Source organism: Bufo gargarizans, chromosome 1 (genome assembly GCF_014858855.1).
Source record: "Bufo gargarizans isolate SCDJY-AF-19 chromosome 1, ASM1485885v1, whole genome shotgun sequence".
Taxonomy (NCBI): Eukaryota; Metazoa; Chordata; class Amphibia; order Anura; family Bufonidae; genus Bufo; species Bufo gargarizans.
In genome coordinates this window covers 356,523,237-356,546,940 of record NC_058080.1, presented here as the reverse complement: position 1 = coordinate 356,546,940, position 23,704 = coordinate 356,523,237, and the positions used below count along the sequence as shown (strand labels likewise).

Genomic DNA, 23,704 nt, shown 5'->3' with positions numbered 1-23,704 from the left:
GGTCACCCCTTCCTCAGTAGCTCCATGAAGGGAGTCCAGCATGTTACCAGACCAAATAACAGTGCTTGCTGCACTTCTTGTACATTGGTTTTGATGGAATGCGTGATAGAGGCCCACTCACAGAGCCTCGGCTGTAGATGTGAACAAGCCTTGGATGTTTGGTCCTAATGGGCCAGAGAAAAATCTGTCATCACAGAATTGCAGTTGCAAATGGGAATATTGGTCAACCAACTATGCAAGTGCAACTCTCTTGTGTGGTTGTCATGCCCTATGCATGTACTAAGGTTAACTACTTCTGCACCACCCATAGACTATATTTGTCTGGGCAGTCAACAAAAAAGTCTCTAGCCCCGCCCCTGGCAACTGTAAACTATATATCCACCATACTGGAAAGGGTGCACTTTTCTTTTTTCATAGAGTGGTCCCTTGCCGGTAATCGATCCGATTGGTTAGTCTGTGAAAAAATGCCTGTTCCAAGCTCTGATCTGCACTCTGCAGATCAGAGCCTGAAATCAGGTAGTGTCCTCGTGTCCCTGCCTGCCACTGATGCGGTCCGCCCCATACATTCATCCTGCCACCATTTACTCCTGCCCCTCAATGCTGGCTGTACTTTTCCCCTCCCCCTTTCCAGCGCTGCCCTTGATGCAGTGTGGACCCCCCCCTGCTGTGTTTGGTGGCGGCTCCATTCCTGAGCCGCCGCAATCAGCAGCGAGTGTCAGCTCTATGCTGACACTATGCTGTAACCCCTTAGATGCAGCGGCATCCATAGGGTTAATGGAGGGAGGGGGCTCCCCCTCTCAACCATCGGGGCGGCGATGGCAGCGCCCGATGGTTGCCATGGCAACCGGATGCATTGCAAAGCAGTGTTGCCACCTACAGGACATCTGATAGTATTATACCTGCAAAGTATAGTACAGCCATCAGCCCCACTGGATCTTCAAGATCCAAGAGGGACTTGATAAAAAAAAAAGTGAATCATAAAAGTAAATAAAAAAAAAAATATTTATTGCCTTTTTCCTATAAAAAATTAAATAAATACATACACATATTGGGTATCACCGCGTCCGTAACGACAGTCTCTATAAATATATCACATGAGGAACCCCGTCCGATAAACACCATAAAAAGTGTAAAAAAAGCAATTTTTGTCACCTTACATCACAAAAAGTGCAACAGCAAGCGATCAAAAAGGCTTATGACCCCTAAAATAGTACCAAACAAACTGTAACCTCATCCCGCAAAAAATGATACCCCATTTAGGACTTGCCCAAAAAGTTAAAAAGCTATGGCTCTGACTATGGAGACACTAAAACATCATTTTTTTTAATTCATAAATGTGATCAATGTAATTGTGCCACGTCCATAACTATCTGCTCTATAAAACTGTCACATGACCTAACCCTCTGAACGCTGTAAACTGTTCCAAAACAGCCAATTTTTTTGTCACATTGCCCCATAAAGTGTAATAATGATCAAAAAATCCTATGTACCCAAAAATGGTACCAATAAAAACCAACACTTTCTGCAAAAAACGAGCACCTGCACAAGACTATCACACAAAAACTTAAAGGGGTTATCCGAGTTATTTTTTTGTTCTTTCTATGTACCTAACTAAGCATATGTAACAGCTTTCCAATTCACTCACTTTATCTCCAGTGGCTGGTTTCTCAGATTTCACTGAGGGTCACATGACCTGTGATGTCAGCTTCTCTCATTGTATTCACTCCCTTAGCAGAGCAGGGGGAGGGGCAGAGATTGTTTTTATTGTATGGTAAACGAAGAGCCAGAAGAGAACCAGGGAAATTAGGAAAAATAATATATATTTTTTTGCATAAAACTTGCTTAGCTCAGTTATAGATCAGATTTTCTGTGCTATATTTTTTTCATAACTCGGACAACCCCTTTACTAAAGCATTTTTTAAAAATAAATTATTTAAAACTGAAACAAAGTAAACCTATTTGATATCATTGCGTCCGTTACAACCAGCTCTATAAAAATAGCACATGATCTACCCTGTCAGATGAATCTTGTAAAAAAAAAAAATATATATAATTTTGACAAAACAGCCATTTTTCGGTTACCTTGCCTTACAAAAAAGTAACAGAGCAATTAAAAATCATATGTACCCCAAAATAGTACAAATAAACTGGCACCTTATCCCATAGTTTCCAAAATAGGGTCACTTTTTGGGAGTTTCTACTGTATGGGTACATCGGGGGGGGGGGGGGGGGGGTTAAATGACACATGGCATCTAAAACCAGTCCAGCAAAATCTGCCTTCCAAAAACCATATGGCGCTTCTTTTCTTCTGCACCCTGCCGTGTGCCCTTACATCAGTTTTCGACCGTGTGGGGTGTTTCTGTAAACCGCGGAATCGGGGTAATAAATATTACGTTTTGTTTGGCTGTTAACCCTCAATGTGTTAAAGATTATTTTTTTTATAAAATGGAAAATCTGCCAAAAAGTTTAATTTAGAAATTTCATCTCCATTTTCCTTTAATTCTTGTGGAACACCTAAAGGGTTAACAAAGTTTGTAAAAATCAGTTTTGAGTAACATGAGGGGTGTAGTTTGGACATTGGGGTCATTTATGGGGGGTTTCCACTTTGTAAGCCCCACAAAGTGACTTCAGACCTGAACTGGTCCTTAACCACTTCCCATCTGGGCCATTTGCCCCCTTCCTAACCAGGCCTAATTTAGCAAAACTGACATCTCACTTTATGTGGTAATAACTTTGCAACGCCTTTACTTATCCAAGTCATTCAGAGATTGTTTTCTCGTGACACATTGTACTTCATGATAATCATAAATTTGAGTCAATATTTTTCACCTTTTTTATTTATGAAAAAATCCAAAAATTACCAAAAATGTTGAAAAATTCGCAATTTTCTAAATTTCGATTTCTCGCCCAATTCCTTGGGGGACACAGGAAACCTTGGGTATAGCTCAACTCCCTAGGAGGCGTGACACTAAGTGAAAACTGTTAAGCCCCTCCTCCAGCAACTATACCCTCAGCCTGGAGAGAGACTACCAGTTTTTGCTTAGTGTCCAAGGAGGCAAGACACTCCCTGCTTTGCAGGGCTGTTTTTTCTCCTTCATTTTTAAATTTAAATTTAAATTTTTTATTTTACTTTTCACAGGGACAACAGAGACACCTGGACCTCTGTTTCTCCCGGGGTTGAGCTGTGCCAGTGCCGGCCATCCGCACTGCTGCCTCCCCCACAGAAGACGAGGAGGACCAGGGCAGCCCAGCTCCCCTGCATCCTGCCAGCACAAGGGTCGCCCGCACACCAAGACCCTCACCAGCTTCCTGCCACTGCGGTGCCAGTAGCTGAAGGGGCGACCCTGCTGGAACGGATAGAGGGTGAAGACATCAGGATGGAGAGTGGCTGCTCCAGCCCTGCTCCCCCCTCCCTCCTTCCTACCCAAGGCCCCTTCACTGACGCCGGATCAGATGTTCTGGGGCTACAGAGACCCCCACTCCCTGAAGTGGGGCGATATACAGGGGGGTTGAGGAGAACAAACTGGGAGAAGCCACAATTCCTTCTGCACAGTTCGATTCCCAGAGCTGTCCACTCTCCAGGCTCCTTATACAGCAGGAGCTCCGCCACTAAAGGGTTATTACTGAGCTCCCTGGAGCCACCTGCAGGGGGGTCAGTGTTCTCTGTACTCGCCGCAGGGACTGCAGCAGCGGCACTCAAATAGCTGCCTGTGTACCGGACTTCGGCACACTTTAATGGCCGGCCAACAGCGCGACGGCCGCACAGAGTACCTCTCTGCGGCGACTTCTCTTCATTGCTGCGCCGCATACCGCCCCCTTCCCCATAAGTATACAGGGGAAGAATGGAAGTGATCGCCACACTTCGGCGCCATTACTGCGCCGCAGGCCGTCACTTCCGGCCTTATGTGTATTTAAATCTCGCGCGCAAACTAAGCTAGCGGGGGGGTGGGGCTTTGCGTCCCGCTCCGCTTTACTCCCGCCTTCCGTTTATTCCAGGAGACCAGCAATCTCTGCTGCCGCTCCTGCCCTGAGAAGAGATCGTGTTCTGGCTCCTGCTCCGGTCCTGCTGTTTGCTCCCAGCCCTGAGGTCTTCGGTCTGGTAGGACTGCCTAGTACTAGCAGCCCCTAGCCTGGACGGCCGTACCTTTTTTAGCCAACATGTCCGATCCCTCTGGGCCCTGGTATCACGCCTGCACCACCTCGGCTGACCCGTCTGGGTCTCTCGCTCCCAGCGACGCCTCCAGGGCCCGACACCCTCAGAAGCGGTCCAGGGCGGAGTGTGTATCATCCTCGGATGGAATGGCCTCAGTCGGGCCCCTCCTCCTCACAGGACATGCCCTCAGAGGTAGAATTAGTGGATTCAGATTGGGATATGGACATGGCTTTACCTTTAAAATTCACGATGACCCTCCCAGCTCTGACAAGGCTGGTGTGTCCTTTTTCCGCCCCAAGCAGGTGTCCACAGTATTCCCTCTCCATGCCGACTTCTCGTCGGTAGTCTCTAAGGCTTGTCTAAAAGCACAGCCATTCCTGTGGCGGACGGCTCCTCTCTCTTCAGTCCGCAGAGGACCGACGCATGGAATCCCTTACAAAGGCCATTTTTGCCCCCTCCGGTTCAGCCCTCAGGCCGGTCTTTGCTTCTGCCTGGGCCGAAAAAGCGGTCTCTGCATGGGCTTCCCAGTTGGACCAGGAACTTGATTTGGACGTCTCTATTCAGGACCTCCGTGCTTTAGCCCAACTCATTGTTCAGGCAGGAAAATTCATTTGTCGGGCATCCCTTGATGCAGGTGCCCTCATGGCCCGTTCCTCTGCTCTGGCCATTTCAGCTCAGAGAGAACTTTGGCTAAAGGTTTGGACGGCGTATTCTGCTTCCAAACGGTCACTTGCTGGTCTTCCGTTCGCGGGCTCCCGCTTATTCGGGACCCGCCGGGACAAGATCATTTCTGAAGCCACAGGGGGTAAGAGCACCCATCTTCCCCAGCATAGGACCAACAGCGCCTCTCGAGATCCGTGGTGGCCTCTCTGGAACAAGGGGAGTTTCTGTCGTCTATCGACATCCAGGATGCTTACCTCCACGCCCCGATCGCTCGGTGTCACCAGCGTTTCCTTCGCTTTGCGGTGGGGAACGACCATTATCAATTTGTCGCCCTCCCCTTTGGCCTGGTGATGGCTCCTTGGGTGTCAACCAAGATCCTTGCCCCTGTCCTGGCCTTGCTCCGCTCCAGTTTTTTTTTTCGCCTTCCCTACTTGGACGATCTGCTCATCAAGGCGCCCTCCTTTTCCCAGTCGTCCTCCAGTGTGAACCTAACGCTGCAAACCTTGGAAAGGTTGATTATCCAACCGAACCGCTCCAAGTCCTCACTTACCCCATCCATACAACTCGTCTTCCTGGGGATGCTACTGGATACAGAAGCGGCGGAGGTTCGGCTCCCACCGGAAAAGCGTCTGCTCCTTCACCGTTCGGTTCAGACCCTGCTTCTCCACCGCTGTCCGTCCTTCCAGCCCAGTATGCGGGTATTGGGACAGATGGTGTCCTGTTTCGAAGCGATTCCTTTCGCGCAATATCACTCCCGCATCTTCCGGACGGCAATTCTGTCTGCCTGGGACAAGTCACCGGAGAGTCTGGATCGGCCCTTCCCCCTCCCTCCCCACACTCGGACTTCCCTCCTCTGGTGGTTACGGACTCCCCTCCAAGGAAAATCCTTTCTGCCGATGTCCTGGTTGGTGGTTTCCACCGATGCCAGTCTGCAGGGTTGGGGGGATGTTTCCTCCCCGGACCGTCCAGGGCACTTGGTCTCCATCGGAGTCCAAACTGCCGATAAACATTCTGGAACTGAAGGCGATTCTCCTATCGCTCCAGGATTGGACTCCACTGCTTCGGGGCCATCCCGTTCGTGTCCAGTTGGACAAAGCCACGGCTGTGGCGTATATAAATCATCAAGGGGGCACTCGCAGTGCAGCAGCTATGAGGGAGGTGTCTCACATCCTCCATTGGGCGGAAACTCATGTTCCGGCACTGTCGGCCATTTACTGGACAGCGGACTTCCTCAGCCGGACGACGATCGACTCGAGCGAGTGGTCTCTGCATCCCGACGTGTTCGAGTCAATTTGCCTCAGTTGGGGTTGTCCGGATGTGGATCTCATGGCCTCCAGGTTCAACCACAAGCTCCCCACCTTCCTATCCAGGTCCAAGGACCCGAGGGTGTACGGCGTCGATGCTCTCATTCTTCCGTGGACAAAATTCTCCCTTCTGTATGTTTCCGCCCCTCCCTCTGCTGCCACGGGTGCTCCGGAAAATCGTGTCAGAGGGCATAGCTACGGTTCTGATAGCCCCGGATTGGCCTCACCTTCCTTGGTACGCCGTATTAATGCTGCTCCTGGGAGAGGTACCTTGGCCACTGCCTCTGAGAAGACCTCCTCTCTCAAGGGCCGATCTTCCACCAGCATTTAGGGTCGCTACGTTTAACGGCATGGCTATTGAGACCGCAGTTCTAACGCAATGGGCTTTTTCGGCAGATGTGGAACGTACCATGATCCGCGCACGAAAGCCGGCCTCGTCCAGAATTTACTACCGGACCTGGCGTTTTTTCCTGGGGTTTTGCGAAAGTCAGGATGTTCATCCCATTCGTTTTTCGCTTCCCACGGTCTTGTCCTCTTTGCAGTCTGGTCTGGACCTGGGTCTGGGCCTTAGCTCCTTGAAGGGTCAGGTCTCGGCGCTTTCCATTCTCTTCCAGCGCCCTCTGGCCCCTCTTGGACCTGTCAAAACCTTTATCCAGGGAGTCACACATTCTGTCCCCCCGTATCGCTCTCCCATTCCCCGTATCGCTCTCCCATTCCACCCTGGGACCTTAAAGGGGTTGCTTTTTCAATCTTACCAGCAGTAGATGTCCTGATAACTTCCTGGTTTGGCTCCGGCAGTTGAGTGAAGGCCGGCCACGCCTCTTCATGACTCACCCTGAGAGCTCAGTCCTTGCGTGCTCGTTCATGTGGATGAGTCATCCTTCTGGAGCTGACAATGTATGTGAGCCCCCCCCCCCCCCCCTAGTATAATAAACATTGAGAGAGGGCCCCCCCCCAGTATAATAAACATTGTGTGGCCCCCCCCCCCAGTATAATATACATTGAGTGCGCTCCCCCCCAGTATAATATACATTGGTGGCGCAGTGGGAAGTGCCAATGAGGGTTAAAAAATTAACTCACCTCCACCAATTGATCGCGCAGCTGCCGGTCTCCTGTTCTTTCTTTAGGACCTGTCAAAGGACCTGTGGTGACATCACTGTGGTCATCACATGGTACATCATATGATCCATCACCATGGTAATGGACCATGTGATTAGCTCAGTGACATCACCACAGGTCCTGAAGCAAGAACAGGAGACGGGCAGCTGCGCGATCAATTGGTGGAGGTGAGTTAATTTTTTATTAATTTTTTTAACCCTCATTGGCACTTCCCACTGCGCCACCAATGTTTATTATACTGGGGGGGGCGGCTGCACTCAATGTTTATTATACTGGGGGGGGGGGCGCACTCAATGTTTATTATACTGGGGGGGGGGGCGCACTCAATGTTTATTATACTGGGGGGGGGGGGGCGCACTCAATGTTTATTATACTGGGGTGTTGGGGGGGCGCACTGCGCCACCAATGTTAATACAAATGCAGGAGGTAGGTGCCGGAGTGAAATAGCCGGCACCCGACCTCTATGATAGGGGGCTGCGATCAGCGGCAGTTAACCCCTAAGGTGCCGCTCCCTGTCAGAGGTCGAGTGTCGGCTATTTGATTCCGGCACCCGCCTCTTGTATTTGTATTACAGGTCAGTTTTCATCATTGGTGGTGCAGTGGCCACAGCCCCTCCCCTCCTCCTCCCATGTCTCTTCTTATTGGCAGAGGCAGCAGCAGCCCCCCCCCCCTGCCTCTATAGAAGCGCCGCCGGAATACAGTGATACTCTCTTATAGATCATATCACTGTATCACTGTATTCCGGCGGCAGGAGGGAGCGCACGGCGTCCTCGGTTGCTATGATGCCGTGCGCTCCCTCCTGCTACAAGAAAACAGTAATACATTGATATGATCGGGCGCCCGTGCATGCGCAGAACTATGCGACGTGCGCGCTCACAGTGTGAGTGAGAGGCCGGCTGTAGGATCGCAATAGTTACCAGTGCGCAGGTGCGGCATGGATACCAGCACAAACAAAGGGGAGTGAAAGGAGCGTTTTTAGGCTGAATGCTATGTTTTTTCTTTAATGACATGTATTAGAAGAAATGTTCAGTGGGGGGCAATGATTTAATGTAACCCTATTTAATGAAGTGGGACAACCCCTTTAATGTTGTGCTCGCGGCACTCCAGTATAACCCCCTTCAGACCCTTGCGGAGGGTTTCTCTTCGCCTTTTGTCCTGCAAGGTCATTTTCCTTGTGGCCATCACGTCCCTTCGACGGGTGTCTGAATTGGCTGCGCTCTCTTGCACGGAGCCCCTTTTGGTCTTCCACCAGTATAAGGCGGTTCTCCGTCCGGTTCCTTCCTTCCGAAGGTGGTCTCCGCCTTTCACCTCAATGAGGACATCGGCCTCCCCTCCCTTTGTCCGTCTCCTTCTCGTCCTCGAGAACGGGAGCTTCACCGCCTGGATGTTGTTAGGGCCCTGAAGATTTACCTGGAAGTCACCGGACCCTTTCGGCGCACGGACTCTTTTTGTGGTTCTGGAAGGTCCGCGCAAGGGGCTGGCGGCGTCCAGCGTGTCTTTTGCCCGCTTCATCAAGATGGCTATTGCTTAGGCTTACCACGCTAAGGGCAAGGAGATGCCTTTTGGTGTTACTGCTCATTCTACCAGAGCGGTCGGTGCCTCCTGGGCTCAGAGGCATCAGGCTCCGGCTGTAACAACTGTGTAAGGCGGCCACCTGGTCTTCCTTGCACACCTTCACCAAGTTCTACAGGGTGAACAGCTATGCATCGGCTGATGCTGCTTTGGGCCGCCTGGTATTGCAGGCGGCGGTTTCTTGATGCCTCCGGTGGTATTTTCGCCTTGGGCTGTGGTCCCTCCCTTTTTGGACTGCTCTTGAACGTCCCAAGGTTTCCTGTGTCCCCCAAGGCATTGGGCGAGAAAACGAGATTTTTGTATAACTTAACAGTAAAATCTCTTTCTCGCTCTTCCTTGGGGGACACAGCACCCACCCATTGTTCTAGTTTACCGTTACGGTTTAGTTGCCCTGTCGGGTAGTTGACTTGTTGGTTTTCCATGGTTGGTCATTGCCTTTCTTTCAATACTTGGACACGCAACTGGTAGTCTCTCTCTCCAGGCTGAGGGTATAGCTGCTGGAGGAGGGGCTTAACAGTTTTCACCAAGTGTCACGCCTCCTAGGGAGTTGAGCTATACCCAAGGTTTCCTGTGTCCCCAAGGAAGAGCGAGAAAGAGATTTTACTGGTAAGTAATAACTTAACATTCCCCATATGTCTACTTTATGTTGGCATCATTTTGGAAATGTCATTTTTTTTTTTTAGGACGTTAGAAGCAATTCTTCAAATTTTTAGGAAAATTGCCAAAACCCACTTTTTAAGGATCAGTTTAGGTCTGAAGTCACTTTGTGGGGCTTGCATAGTGGATACCCCCATAAATGACCCTATTGAAGAAAATACACCCCTCAAGTTACTTAAAACCAATATTATAAACTTTGTTAACCCTTTAGGCGTTTCGCTTTTTTGGTAGATTTTCCATTTTAATCCAATTCTTTTCTTTAACACATCGATGGTTAACAGCCAAACAAAACTCAATATTTATTACCCAGATTCTGCGGTTTACAGAAACACCCCACATTTGGTCATAAACTGCTGTATGGGCACACGGCAGGGTGCAGAAGAAAAGGAACTCCACATGGTTTTTAGATGCCATGTCCCATTTGAAGCCTCCCCTGATGCACCCTTACAGTAGAAACTCCCAAGAAGTGATCCCATTTTGGAAACTAGGGTATAAGGTGCCAGTTTTATTGGTACTATTTTTGGGCACATGTGATATTTTGATCATTCATTATAACACTTTATGGGGCAAGGTGACTTTTGTCACAAGTTAGCGGAAAATGATTTTTATTTAATTTTTTTCCCTTACAAAGTCTCATATTCCACTAACTTGTGACAAAAAATAAAAACTTCCATGAACTCACTATGCCCTTCACAAAATACCTTGGGGTGTCTTCTTTCCAAAATGGGGTCACTTGTGGGGTAGTTATACTGCCCTGGCATTTGAGGGGCCCTAATGCGTGAGAAGTAGTTTGAAATCAAAATATGTAAAAAATGCCCTGTGAAATCCTAAAGGTGCTCTTTAGAATTTGGGCCCCTTTGCCCATCTAGGCTGCAAAAAGTGTCACACATGTGGTATCGCCGTACTCAGAAGTTGGGCAAAGTGTTTTGGGGTGTCTTTTTACACATGCCCATGCTGGGTGAGATAAATATCTCTGTCAAATGACAACTTTGTATAAAAAAAAATGGGAAAAGTTGTCTTTTAGAGAACTATTTCTCTCACCCAGCATGGGTATATGTAAAAAGACACCCCAAAACACATTGCCCTACTTCTCCTGTGTACGGCGATACCACGTGTGACATACCTTGGGGTGTCTTCTTTCCGAAATGGGGTCACATGTGGGTTATTTATACTGCCCTGGCATTTTAGGGTCCCTAAAGCGTGAGAAGAAGTCTGGAATATAAATGTCTAAAAAATTTTACGCATTTGGATTCCGTGAGGGTATGGTGAGTTCATGTGAGATTTTATTTTTTGACACAAGTTAGTGGAATGAGACTTTGTCAGAAAAAAACAACAATAAAAAAAATATTTCCGCTAACTTGTGCCAAAATGTCTGAATGGAGCCTTACAGGGGGGGTGATCAATGACAGGGTGGTGATCACCCCATATAGACTCCCTGATCACCCCCCTGTCATTGATCACCCCCTGTAAGGCTCCGTTCAGACGTCCGTATATGTTTTGCGGATCCGATCCGTGGATCTGTAAAACACATACGGACGTCTGAATGGAGTCTGACGGGGGGGGGGGGGGGGGGTGATCAGGGGTTAATAAGTGACAAGGGGGGGGTGTAGTGTGGTGCTTGGTGCTACTTATTACAGAGCTGCCTGTGTCCTCTGGTGGTCAATCCAAGCAAAAGGGACCACCAGATAGCAGGTATATTAGACGCTGTTATCAAAACAGCGTCTAATATACCTGTTAGGGGTTAAAAAATCGCATCTACAGCCTGCCAGCGAACGATCGCCACTGGCAGGCTGTAGATCCACTCGCTTACCTGCAGTTCCTGTGAACGCACGCGCCTTTTCACACAGGAAATCTTGCGTCTCGCGAGATGACGCGTGATTATGCCTGAGACAGCCGCCTCCGGACCGCGATCCTGCGTTAGGCGGTCCGGAGGCTGTTATGTAGGGGCTCATTTTTTGCTTGTTTTTTTGGTACCATTTTGTGGGACATACGCCTTTTTAATCACTTGGTGTTGCACTTTTTGTGGTGTAAGGTGACAAAAATGGCTTTTTTTGACAGTTATTTTCTTTAATGGTGTTTATCGGACTGGGTCGATTGTGATATATTTATCGAGCCGACAGTCACGGACGCGGCAATACCAAATATGTCTATTTTATTTTTTCTATTTTTAAATTTTTTTTTTTTTTTTTATTATTCCTTGGGGGGTTTTTTTTTTTCTTACATGTGAAACCTTTTTTTTAATTTTTTTTTTTTAACACTTTATTTTTTTTATCTTTTAATTTTACACTTTTCGTCCCCTATAAGATCATACAAGACCTCTGGGGGACATTTACTTCACTTTTTCATATTTTTTTTTTCATTGTTGATTTCTCCTGTAACTGGGGCTGACATCATAGCCCCAGTTACAGGAGAAATGCACCCCCCAGAGAGGCTGTGCAGCGCTGTACAGCCTCAGTGCAGGGCTGATCGAGGTCTCTGAAAGACCTCACAGCTCCTGCACTCTCCATGTGACCGCGGGGCCGGAACAGGTGAGCGCTGTGTATGTAGCGATCCAGAAGGCAGGGACACCTGGGCACTGTCCCTGCCTTCTCTCTGGGTTGCCCTGCTGTGACTGACAGCAGGCAACCCGATCAGCAGTTGTACGATTAGCTTGCAGCTGCAGGTTCTGGAACGTCCATTCAGAAATGAATAACCACCTCCCGGACATTTATAGTCAACGTGCGGACGGGAGGTGGTTAAAAAGTGGGTTTTGGAAATTTTCTTAATTTTAAGAATTGCTTCTAAACTTCTAGGCCTTCCAACATCCTAAAAAAATAAAATGACATTTCCAAAATGATGTCAACATAAAGTAGACATATGGGGAATGTTAAGTAATAAATATTTTATTAGGTATGACTTTCGGTTTTAGAAGCAGAGAAATAGAAATTTTTAAAATTTATAAATTTTTTAAAATTTTGGGTAAATTTTGTATTTTTTCATAAAAATAGGTGAAATATATTGACTCAAATTAATGACTATCATGAAGTACAATATGTCACGAGAAAACGATCTCAGAATGGCTTGGATAAAGTGTTCCAAAGCTATTACCACATAAAGTGACGCATGTCAGATTTGTAAATTTTTACCTGGACACTGGAGCATCAATGACCCTTGGTCATGAAAGGGTTAATCAGAATAAATCCACCAGTTCAGCTCACTGCTCCTTCAGATTCAGTGTCCAGCACTAGTTCACATAGAGAATCCCCAGCTTCGGTGCCCTAACCCCCTTGGCTCGGATGTCTTCAGTGGAGATAAGTTCTTACTTCTGGAGTGAGGGATGCTTGCTTCCTTCAATGCCCACAGATACCTTATAGGTTCCAGCTACATACAGCCAAATCCTCTATGCTGCAAACTTTCACCTATAGCGGGCAATGGGACTGTCATGGGATAATGGAGCATGGGGAAAAGAGAAAAGGAAAACAGACTGGGTGCAAGCTGATACAACAGAAAACTCAGCTTTTAATGGTACAATGTATTAACACAATTTGGCATATGAAAAGGTTAAAAGTAAAACTGATAGCCAACCGATTGCGTCATCCCCTGCTTCATCCGGGGTTTGTCAGTTCTCACTTCCGGATTTCTAAGTTGGGTATGAATAAACCCATCCCCATCTCTCGGGTTGTGAGTGAATCTCCACTTTCCCCCTGAAATGACATCTAACATTTAAACTGCTCATGTGTTTATGGACATCCATAAAAGTTTTATATTTGTATATTATTGCATCTGGTGAAAACTTTTAAAACCTTTTCAATTCATTTAATAGGTTTTATCAGTTAAAAATTCTCCAGGAAAAAAAATCAAATATTGAAAAAACATGTTAATCTAAATAAGTTCCTAAATGCCTTTCAAAATGTATAATGGTTTGTGTTATCTAGGGGGCAATCAGAGAAATTAAAATGGATGCTGTCAGATTCCTTCAAGTGGAATCCTTTTTAATGAAAGGATGTCTGCGTTACAATACAAAGCAGAGAGCAAGGGGCTGTATGGAAGCACAGTTTTCTGCTTTATCAACCCTGTAAAACACGATTACCTGCAGATCACATTTGTCATCTGTGCCTACCTGAGATCTCACCACATACTTGCAGAAATAAATGACCAGACACACACACAAAGTATTAGCAACTACAAAGTGAGCTCTGAGGCAGTTGGGGGGGGAAAGGGGGGGAAAGGGGGGAAAGGGGGGGGGGGGTTCCCCAAGGGTGGCATTAGATTGCCAATTCCCCTAAGGTAGGGTTGTCTGGCTTGTAATCGATGTTAAGTATTAGATGAACTGCTGAGAAATTATGGGTGTATACAACATGTGATTCAGACCCCATCAAGACTTCAGATCAGACCCCCAATCAGTCCTTGGCTCAGACCCCAATGTGAATGACCCCCAATCAGACCTCAGATAAGAGCCATATGCCTCTTATAAGCCCCCAGCAGTCTCATATCCATCCCCAGCAGCCCCCATTGCCTCAGATCTGCCCCGACTTCCTGGTCCTCCAGTACTCATGAGCTCTTCCATAATGGAAGCGCTCATTAGTATTCGCCCCATAAGACACACTTTTGTTTTTCTTATGGGGCGAAAAATATGGTGACTAAATTTTAATTTTATTTTTTTCCTTACCCCTTGATAAAATGTTCCTTATGTATAGGAGGCTTCATTTTATACTGTGTAAAACAGAGGCGGAGGTGGTGTTTTATCAAGCGGTGTTCCATTTACTGCTGCTCTATGTGTACAGTCCTGTAAGTGTTTTGTAAGAACAGAAGGAGTTGATCAATGACCATTAAGAAGCCGCCCAGCCCCTCCCCCGGCCTGGTTTCCTTTTTTCTCCACCATATCCTAGCGCTATACCATCAATGTCCTAGATGGCACAACACCTTTAAATTGTCTCGATCACTGAATTGTGTATAGGTGGAATACCACAGCAGAGATCCATAGTCTCAATAACAGTCTGCTATGTAAGTAAAGATGAGAGATTGATGTATTACATTGACACTCATAACATTATACTGAAGCAAGTCTTGCACTAGCCATATGCATTTGTATTTATCACTTGGACATGCTGCCTTTCTAAAAGAACACCAGTTGGGCTCAGTATACTTTGGCAAATGAAGCACAGAAATCTTGTCTGGATGCAGCCTTAAGCAAAATAGCTCAGCTTTTAGCTGACGAAACAGCTGTGGATCTGATCTTGCTGGCATAAATTGACTCCCCTTTGCTTCCTTTTAAGCAGGACAGAAAGGAAGAGCATCAATATGTGTTTTGAGAATACAGATTCTCCACAGAGAAGTGAAGGAGAGAGAGGTTAGTTTTCAAATGACTTTTCTGTTCTCATCAATGGCCCTCTGCCTGTTTCAAACTAGTTACATCTTCCTCACATTATTCATCCTTACTTTCACCTCCCCCACTTTAGGTCTTCCGTATCACAGCAGAAAATCCTCTTGCGAGAGTATAAGCAAATGGAAATCTACCTTTTCCCCGATCTCTGATGTTGCTCCCAGCCGCACCCCTGACAGCTCTGCTTCACCCCCACGCTACAACACACATTATCCTTCTGGAGATGGGTCCCGTCGAGGTTCTGGGGGTTTAAGCCCAGGGTCATCTAGTAGTCTTGGTGACCATAACAAAGTGGAAATGGGCAAAATACCAGATGGAAACTTGTTCCTGAGTAAAAGGTGCACATCCGATGGTGGAAAGAGAGAGGAAAGGGGTCCATCTACAAGAGTTGATCGCTCCAAAGGTCCACGCAGTCGGGAACGGGATGGGGATGCCCGAGCAGGGAACAACCTATTTATGTCACAGGGATCGGGGGTTCTACTGAATCCCAAGGGACCTGGACCTAACCCCCTTCAGTCACACCACCAATTCTTAAGCAGCCTGACAGCCGGCTCCCAACTTACACTGCAGAGTAGTCTCAATTCAGTGGCCAGCAATTCAGTGTTGCATTCTCTCTTCAATTCCGTGCCTGTACATGGTAATGGCCCAGCCAATCGTCTAGCTAACTCCCATGGCATGGCCAGTTTTACATCTCCTGGAGTAACCGGTGGTACAGTAGGAGGTGAGTTAATGGCTGCATTCTGCAGACAGACTAGATTATGTAAGTGCCTGTTAAACAGCTGTAGCTAGAGACTAACAAAAAGCTTGTTCATTGATTAAATGGGTATTCCAGTTATATCACATGACGGGGTAACTAGTGGATTGGTGGGGGTATGACCACTACCCCTCCCCGGAATGAATGGAGCGGCTAGTCAAATATGCGCACCGTTGCTCCATTCATCTCTAATGGACTGTTGGAAATGGCCAAGCATTGAACTCAATCTCTGGAGAATGAATGGAGCACCACAGACTATGCTTTCTGTTTCTCAATTTTTGGGTGCCCCCCCCCCTTTTTCTTTGAGTGGTAGTCTGACTGCTGAGACCCCTACTCATCTGGTAGTGCTAACTTAATATCAAGATGACATGATATAACCAGAATACCTTTTTACGTTCATGTGTAATGAAACTTTCACAGAACTTGCCTTTAAATGCCTTGTAATTCATTTTTGTAATGTATTTTATAAATTCATTTTAAGGTCATCCTGTCAAAATAGGCTCCAGAAGTTCCAGCCTCTGTACAGCACTCATCACCATGGCACATACATGCTGTAGCCATGTATAGCGTGTACGTATTGCCGAGTTCTATAGGACTAGGCACTACAGTCAGCTCAGTACAGTGCCTGCCTGTGGCCCCTGTGCTCTGCTGAAGCAGCTATTGGTGGAGGGGCACAGACAGGAGCTCTGCATGCTTAGCTAAAGACCGGCATAGCCCATCTGGCAGAACTTTTAGCGGAGTGAGCAGAGGCAGGAGCAGCGATGTATGCTTGTACCAGTACTGACTGCAGTGCCTGTTCCTGGAACCTGTACATCCGCATACGTATTCTGTATGTGAAACAGGGATAAGTGCTATAGACAGGCTGGAAACTCATTTGCAAAAAATAATTTTGGGATATTTGGAATAGTTAAAGGAGTATTCCGCTAAAGTAACAATTTTTGAAAAACTGCACCGAGGCTTCAAGCTGTGGACTAACCAGAAACCATACCTACACATATGTAACCAGAGCTTCATTTTACCTTGCAATCTATTTGTCTCTCTCCTGTGTGAGCCTGCAACACACAGAATATCATGGCGCCTGACCTTCCCTCACAAAGACTACAAACACTACAGTCCCCACAACCCCTAGCTTTCCTGCTGTGAGTGCTGATGTTTACTGATTGGCTGCCTGATATAGAGTCCGGTCACACCCCCTCTACAGTAATCACCAGCACACTGACACTCCCTTTCTTTCTCATGACATTTAGCTAGAGAATCAATAGCAACACACTGAGCATGCTCGACCTAACAAAGGCTCAGAGCTACAGGTCGCTGCCATGGTAATTTTCAAGCTCTGATAACCCATTTAAACCTATAATAACCATCTTAACAATTCAATACTTTTTTTCTTTACGACATCACTGTAGCATTAAGCTAATCGCTACTAATTTATTCCTTGCTTTGACGTGGCCGAGAATTCTGTTGCCTCATTTGAACCGAATTGTTTATTCAGTGTTGACTGCCATGTGGTTTTGCTGGTTAATAGAATACTGCTGTGGTTTGATAGGGCATATGGTTCTTTGCCACCCCATATGTGATAGTACAATATACAGTATAGGCATAAAGAGTATTTGTCATGCCAGACACTCCAGCTTTTAATTTTTGTTGTGGGGGAAGGAGGCAAACCAAATATAAGTAACTTTTTAGTTTTAATAGTACCAATTTTTCTCTAGCTGTAATGTAACCATAGGTATAGGCTTGAAGGGCATGCTTGGATTTGGTCTTGCACAGTCAGTGGAACTAATTTGCTTGTGGCCACCCCCTGTAATTTCCACTGTAATTGCCACACTGTCCTCCTCCTCCAGTTGTCTCTAAGATGTGGAGGAGGGAGACACAAGCCACAGCACTAAGCCAGCCCTAATTTTGGCATGCTGCCAGGTCTGGTCTGCCAGTGCTACCAACCATACTGGAGAATAAAGCACTGCATATCTATTACATCCACCAATGTCTCCTCTGATGTAGATCTTCTTTCCTCACCTCTCCACATTTGGACCAGACCGTGATGATTACTTTTAGCCACATCTCATCTCTGCAAGGTTTTCCATCATTCTCCCCATCTTGGTGCCCCAATTGTGTCATCCTGCTGCCACCCGGAATACTGTGTTCCCCAGTGCCCCTAAATACTGTATTGTAGAAATGTCATACGGATGGTCCTCCTGAAAATATTAGTACCATACAAAAATTGTGGCAAGCAGAGTACCCTCAATAGTCATGCTTCCTCATAGTGTCCCACAGTAGACTACAATGTACCATAGCTTACGACGGGACAGTTTCTTACTCAGACTGGAGTGAGACACCATCAAGGTCAAAAAAGCCCAACCCCTTTAGAGAGGGCTCTTCTCTCCGGTGGCTTCTTATGCCATACTAGTCACACATTGTCCTTTCAGGAGCTATGGTACAGCGCAGTCTCACAAGAATTCATCAAATCGCACTTCATCATGAGGTTATATGACTGAGAAAATTGACTAGCCACACCTCTGTGGCTGTACGATTCGGGTTGGTATGTGTGGTGCCAGAAATCTCAGGGAAGTTGCCGCAGAACTGAGAGGTGCATATTCATAATTGAAAGTATTACGTTGCTGGCATGGGTAAATGGAGCAATTTATCAGTGTGGCAAAGTGTCAAGTGTGCCAGTATTTCTGAAATTGCGCAGTTTGTGAACTGTTTGCATGCTGCAGTGATGAGTGGATCGTGAGTGGACAAATGGCACCAGTGTGGATAAGCAACATGGAAACTGCAGAGCACCACATTGATGAGTGGTGAACATTGGCTATGAATGTGTGCAACGCGAACCGACATGCAACAGTGGAGCAGCTCACTGCCAAAATGAATTAGGGGGCTACCAGATGTGTGTCTGAATCGGTATATGGATGGTCACTGAACCTCTGCTAACGAAGTTGCATTAGTTGAAAAGGCTTCTATTTTCACAACAGTATCGGAATTGGACCCCTGCTGATTGTCAAAGGGGTTGCCTTTTCCAATGAGTCATGTTTTCTGCTTCATTGAATGGAAGGACATTCATTGAACCACAAGTTATTGTCTGAGCAATGCTTTCTTGCAATTCTGAGCCCACTCATGCATGTGGAAGGAACTCTCAACCAATTTGGGTATGATTCCATTCTTGCAGAACACTTACAGCTATACATGTAGATTTTCCTCCCTGGGTTGGATAGAATCTTCCAGCAGGACAATGAGACATGTCACTCCCAGCACATCTATATGCTGTCCGTGCTGCACACAGCGCGGTTACTCTGGATAGTCGTTGGTGGTCATAATAATGTGATATATATACACATACACACAGAGCTCCCAATAACTGCAACCCATTTTATTGGTCACCTTGCCTCCCCAAGAAAAGAAAAAAATGGTCCCATGTATCCAAAAATTGTATAATTAGAAACTACATATTGCCCTGCACAAAAATGAGCCCTCACACAGGTCCATCAAAAGATGATGTAGGAGTATGGCAACACCAAGTATTTTTATTTTTTCTTAAAAAATGAGCTGTGGAATAAAGTTAAAATGTCATTATTACAGTGCAGTGGACTCCATAAAAACAATGATGGAATTGTGGTGTTTTTTTTTTTGTTTTTTACACTGCCACCCGAAAATTTGATGCCCTTTGTCCCCCCAAAAAAATATGGATTTAAAATAGATATCAAAAGTAAAAAAAAAAAAAACTAAATATCAGTACTAAAGTAGGCTTTGTACTTGAGGGCTTAAGTCCCCCCATACAAATTTTACTTTTGTTAACTGGACCCATCATTTTTAGTGGGACTGGTTGTCGGTCTCTCCTAAACATCATCTGGCCTTTGAATTTTTATTACTGATCCTATTCTACTTGAAAATAAGCCACTGCCAGAGTTCTCTGGTAGCAGCTTTCTCATCTCACGTTTGATAACACATACACACTAAACCTGGCCAAACTGTTACCGAACAAGCATCTGGCTGACAGGTATTGCACTTGTATGACCATTATTTTAGTATAGGACATTAGGACTTTATTAGGACTGTAGTTGTACATCCTAGCTGCAATGTGCATGGGCTGCTGTCCATAAATGTATAGATGAGAAGAATGCAGACTTCTGTAGAACTGATTTAATGGCAAAACAAAGTTTGTACTGATTGCATCCAATATTCTCAGTGCCACAAATAATGCAGTAGAATATGGGGCCATATTATGGCCATCTGAATTGAGTCTCATTTGTACTTGTTATTGGTTTATGTTTATACGACACTTAGTATTATGCATAGTAATGTTATGCATTCACTGCAGTTTATATGTATATTCATTTTATATTAATTTGTTTTCTCTCTTTTCCACAGGTATTTAAATGTCTACCTCAGTTGACTTCACCTATGCAAAAACCGACTTTTTTTTTTCTTTTTTTTTTTTTTTTTTTTAACCTTAAATTAAAAGGTGCTCATCACAGTTCTCCTTTGTAGCTATCACTGGTTAAATACAAAAATCACTTAATTCTTTGCTGAGCTCAATGCCAGGACACACACCATTGTTCCACTGTGAATGAAAACTCAACGAAAATCCGGGAAAATAACAATTGTACTTTATTTATATGAAATATATAATTTTTTTAAAATTTCTTTTGTAATTTTATTTTTGTTGGTTATGTTTTTTTTGGAGGACGTAGCTCAAGAAATGAGCAGAAAAGCTGAAATAATGGCACATGCATTTAAGATGAACTTGAGGGATTTGGCAATGTCTGTCTTCCCTCAACGCAGATTCAACTGGTGCTAAAATTGTGCCTCAGTTATCCGGTGCTGATAATTTGCGGTGCTCTTTGAACAGTTCACACTGGGACCCTGGATCCATTGTGTTAATGAAATGTGTGCTTAATTTATTATTAACTTCTAAATCTGTATAACCAAAGTACATTCTGTTCTTTTCCTTTTATGACCAGACATATGTCTCTGTTCAGAGAACTGAACTCCTCCATATTTTTATTTTTTGTGGGTCCCCCTCACCCCTCACCCCCCCTTAAAGTTATATGGCAGCTAATGTGTGATTGTAACAATAGGAACGATGTATCACAGGTTATTAAGGCACAGTAGTGATGCTGTATTTTAAGTTACCAACCCTAATATTTAAGCATAAAGCAAAATGTAGTATTTCAAGATACTTGATTTTTTTTTTTTTCCACCAACATATAACATTTAAGCTATAATGCATACATGTGCATATATTGTAAATGTGTGTATATTACATGTGTGTGTATAAGTACATATTTATATGTATATATTTAAATATATGTATATATTTAAATATCTTTATACAGTCCAGAATCTAGTACCCTTCCTAGTAGGACATGTATTTGAGGCCAAACATAATCTCTCTTGAACAGTCATGGAACGTAAGGAATTAAAGGGTTGAGCAAACTAGGACTTTGATGCAGTATTTACCCCCGTCACAATCACAAAATGGTTTAATATCTATTGTACATAAGGAGCAGAGGAGTTGGCTTCCTTGGAACATGTGAACTATAGGTTGTTGGCCCTCAGAATATAATTTAAAGGAACACTTCTGTTAGAAAGGGGTATTTTTTTCAACTTAATATTCATAGAATTGTTTTTAGACTTTTTTTCAATGTCAGTACTATGCCATTGAAAATTACAGATTTTTTTTTATATTTTTTTTGCTGTACAAGACTTGGATAAGCATGTAGAGGAGGAAAAAAAATGTAATCAGACTTCACATAAAACCCCTCGTCATCATATGATCTCAGATCAAACCTTGAAATCAGACCCCCATCTTCATTAGACCTTTGATCAGACCAAAAATAAATGACTTGCCTCTCCTGCTCCAGACAGCAATGCCACTCGGTAAAAGAAATGTGCTCTTCCTACTACGCTGCACTGTGACCTGACGATGCACAGCACTCCCTGGTCCTACTCTGCTAATTAGTACTCTATTTATAAGACACACTGACATTTTCAGAATATGGCAATGCAAATTTATTAAAACGCAAGAAAAATTATAATTGTGGCATTGCTGTGATTCTACTGACCCATAGAATGAAGGGAACCTAGCAGCTTTACCACATAGGGAATACTGTAGTAACAGAACCCATAAAACTGGCAGAACTTTTCCCCAATTTCATCCCATTTTGAATTTTTTTTTTACAGCTTCCAACTACATTGTATGCAATATTAAAATGTCTCCATTAGAAAAACAAAAAAAACATAGGTTATGGCTCCAGAAAGACAGAGTAAAAAATGAAAACCGAAAATCACCATGTCAGGAAGGGGTTAAGTATCTGTAGGAAAACAACTGCAAGACAGTGTTCCAGATGACAAGGTAGGGACTCGAGCTTCCTGGCCTGGTAGCGAGTCCTTATGGTGCTATGCCATTCAGTGCAGCAAAAAAATTGTTTCCTGACCAATTAGCTTTGTAGTCGCGTTCCAGCCCTGTCATTGTAGTATGACTATTGTGTTAAAATTAAATCATTAAAGTTTTGAGGGTAGATTTTAAGCTATTTTCTTAACAAATGTTGAAATGGCCTGTAGGTTAAGACTTCCAGTACTGATGGTGTTCAGAGCCTTGCTTTCCAAACCTGGATCTGCTGGGGCATAAAGAGGTTTTACTTGCCTTAATAACCTGCTTATGGCAACATTCGACAACTGTTCCTTGGCTGAGTGTGATATAAATATATACATATTATATATAATAAGGGTGCTTGGCAATTTATATAATAAATTTCAATTTGGTCTATTTTTTTGTCTTGCATTAGAAGGCTGTTAGATTTAACCAGATCTTTGTAAGAAAATCTTAAGACTCCTTCTTGGTTAGTAATTATTTTGATACTTGCCCGTATGCCTTGTAAAATGTTTTCCCATCTTTTTTCAAAACTGTTTACCTTCCTTTTTTGTAGATTGTTGCTTTTGACATTTTGAAGAGTGATATTAAAAAAAAAAAAGAAAAGAAAAAAAAATCTTCCACCACAAACGTATTTTTATCTGTTTTGTGTCTTTAGAAAAAGCTGTACATGAATTTCATCCAGAATACAACTGATTTTTTAATTTATGAAAGTGTATAAAAAATAAAATATTATCTAAATTTCCTTTTGGCTTTTGTGCTGGCAATTGAAATGGACTTTATTTCTTGTAGTGGTCAATAGTAATGTGTTAAAGGGAACATCACATCCCGGATATGCAATGTAGAAATGAGTATATTCAAGTCACGGAGGCCAGCATTCTACTCCAGTCCTGAGTCAAGGTTTCCCTGGCTGCACACCTTGATTGACAGACTGGGAACTTCCCTGGGTTTCATTAGAGCCAATGTAAGCTCGGTCAATCCTGGTGCGGAGAGACAGGAGTTGACTCAGAGGACTAAAACACCAGCCTCCTTGACCTGAACTGGCTCGTTTCCATACCATGGAAAGATTAGCCCTTTGTGCATTTTCACATACATGTACAGTGAGGATGAGAAGTATTTGACCACCCTGCGATTTTTGCAAGTTCTTCCACTTAGAAATCATGGAGGGGTGTGAAATTCACATTGTAGGTGCATTCCCACTCTGAGAGAATAAAAAAATAACTGGAAATCGCATTGTATGACTTTAAAAGAATTTTGTCTTGCACTGCTGACGATAAGTATTTGAACACCTGAGAAACAGCATGAATTCTGGCTCTCAAAGACCTGTTACTGTGCCTTTAGAAAGTCCACCTCTACTCCACTCATTAATCTAACTTAGTAGCACCTGTCTGAGCTCTTTAACCATCTCAGGACCGCCGCACGTAGGATTGCGTTCTGGCGGTGGCCCTGTTGTTCCTCCTAGACGCGCCGGCGCGTCATCTCGCGAGAGGCGTGATTTCCTGTGAACGCGCGCACACAGGAGCGCGTTCACAGGAACCGAAGGTAAACCAGTGGATCTACAGCCAGCCAGCGGCGATGCGATTTTTAACCCCTGAAAGGTATATTAGACGCTGTTTTGTTAACAGCGTCTGATATACCTGGTTCTCTGGTCCCTTTTGCTTGGATCAACCACCAGAGGAAACAGGCAGCTCTGTAATAAGTAGCACCACACTACACTACCCCCCCCCCCCCCCCCCCCCCTGTAAGGCTC

The 23,704-nt window shown here is 44.8% G+C and overlaps 1 protein-coding gene across 5 annotated transcripts in view; it reads left to right on the top strand.

Annotated features, from left to right (window-relative positions):
• DOT1L (DOT1 like histone lysine methyltransferase) overlaps nucleotides 1–22,699 on the top strand; it is a 167,338-nt gene extending 144,639 nt beyond the window's left edge. The window contains exons 26-28 of one of the 5 annotated variants that reach the window (XM_044268984.1): nucleotides 14,727–14,797; nucleotides 14,907–15,551; nucleotides 19,950–22,699. In XM_044268984.1, the coding sequence (XP_044124919.1) occupies nucleotides 14,727–14,797; nucleotides 14,907–15,551; nucleotides 19,950–19,957 (724 nt within the window). In that variant the 3' untranslated portion in view covers nucleotides 19,958–22,699. Of the gene's footprint in view, nucleotides 1–14,723; nucleotides 14,798–14,906; nucleotides 15,552–19,949 lie in introns of all 5 variants that reach the window. The other 4 variants (XM_044268978.1, XM_044268995.1, XM_044268990.1 and 1 more) reach the window with 4 other exon arrangements.
• Nucleotides 22,700–23,704: the final 1,005 nt, after the last annotated feature.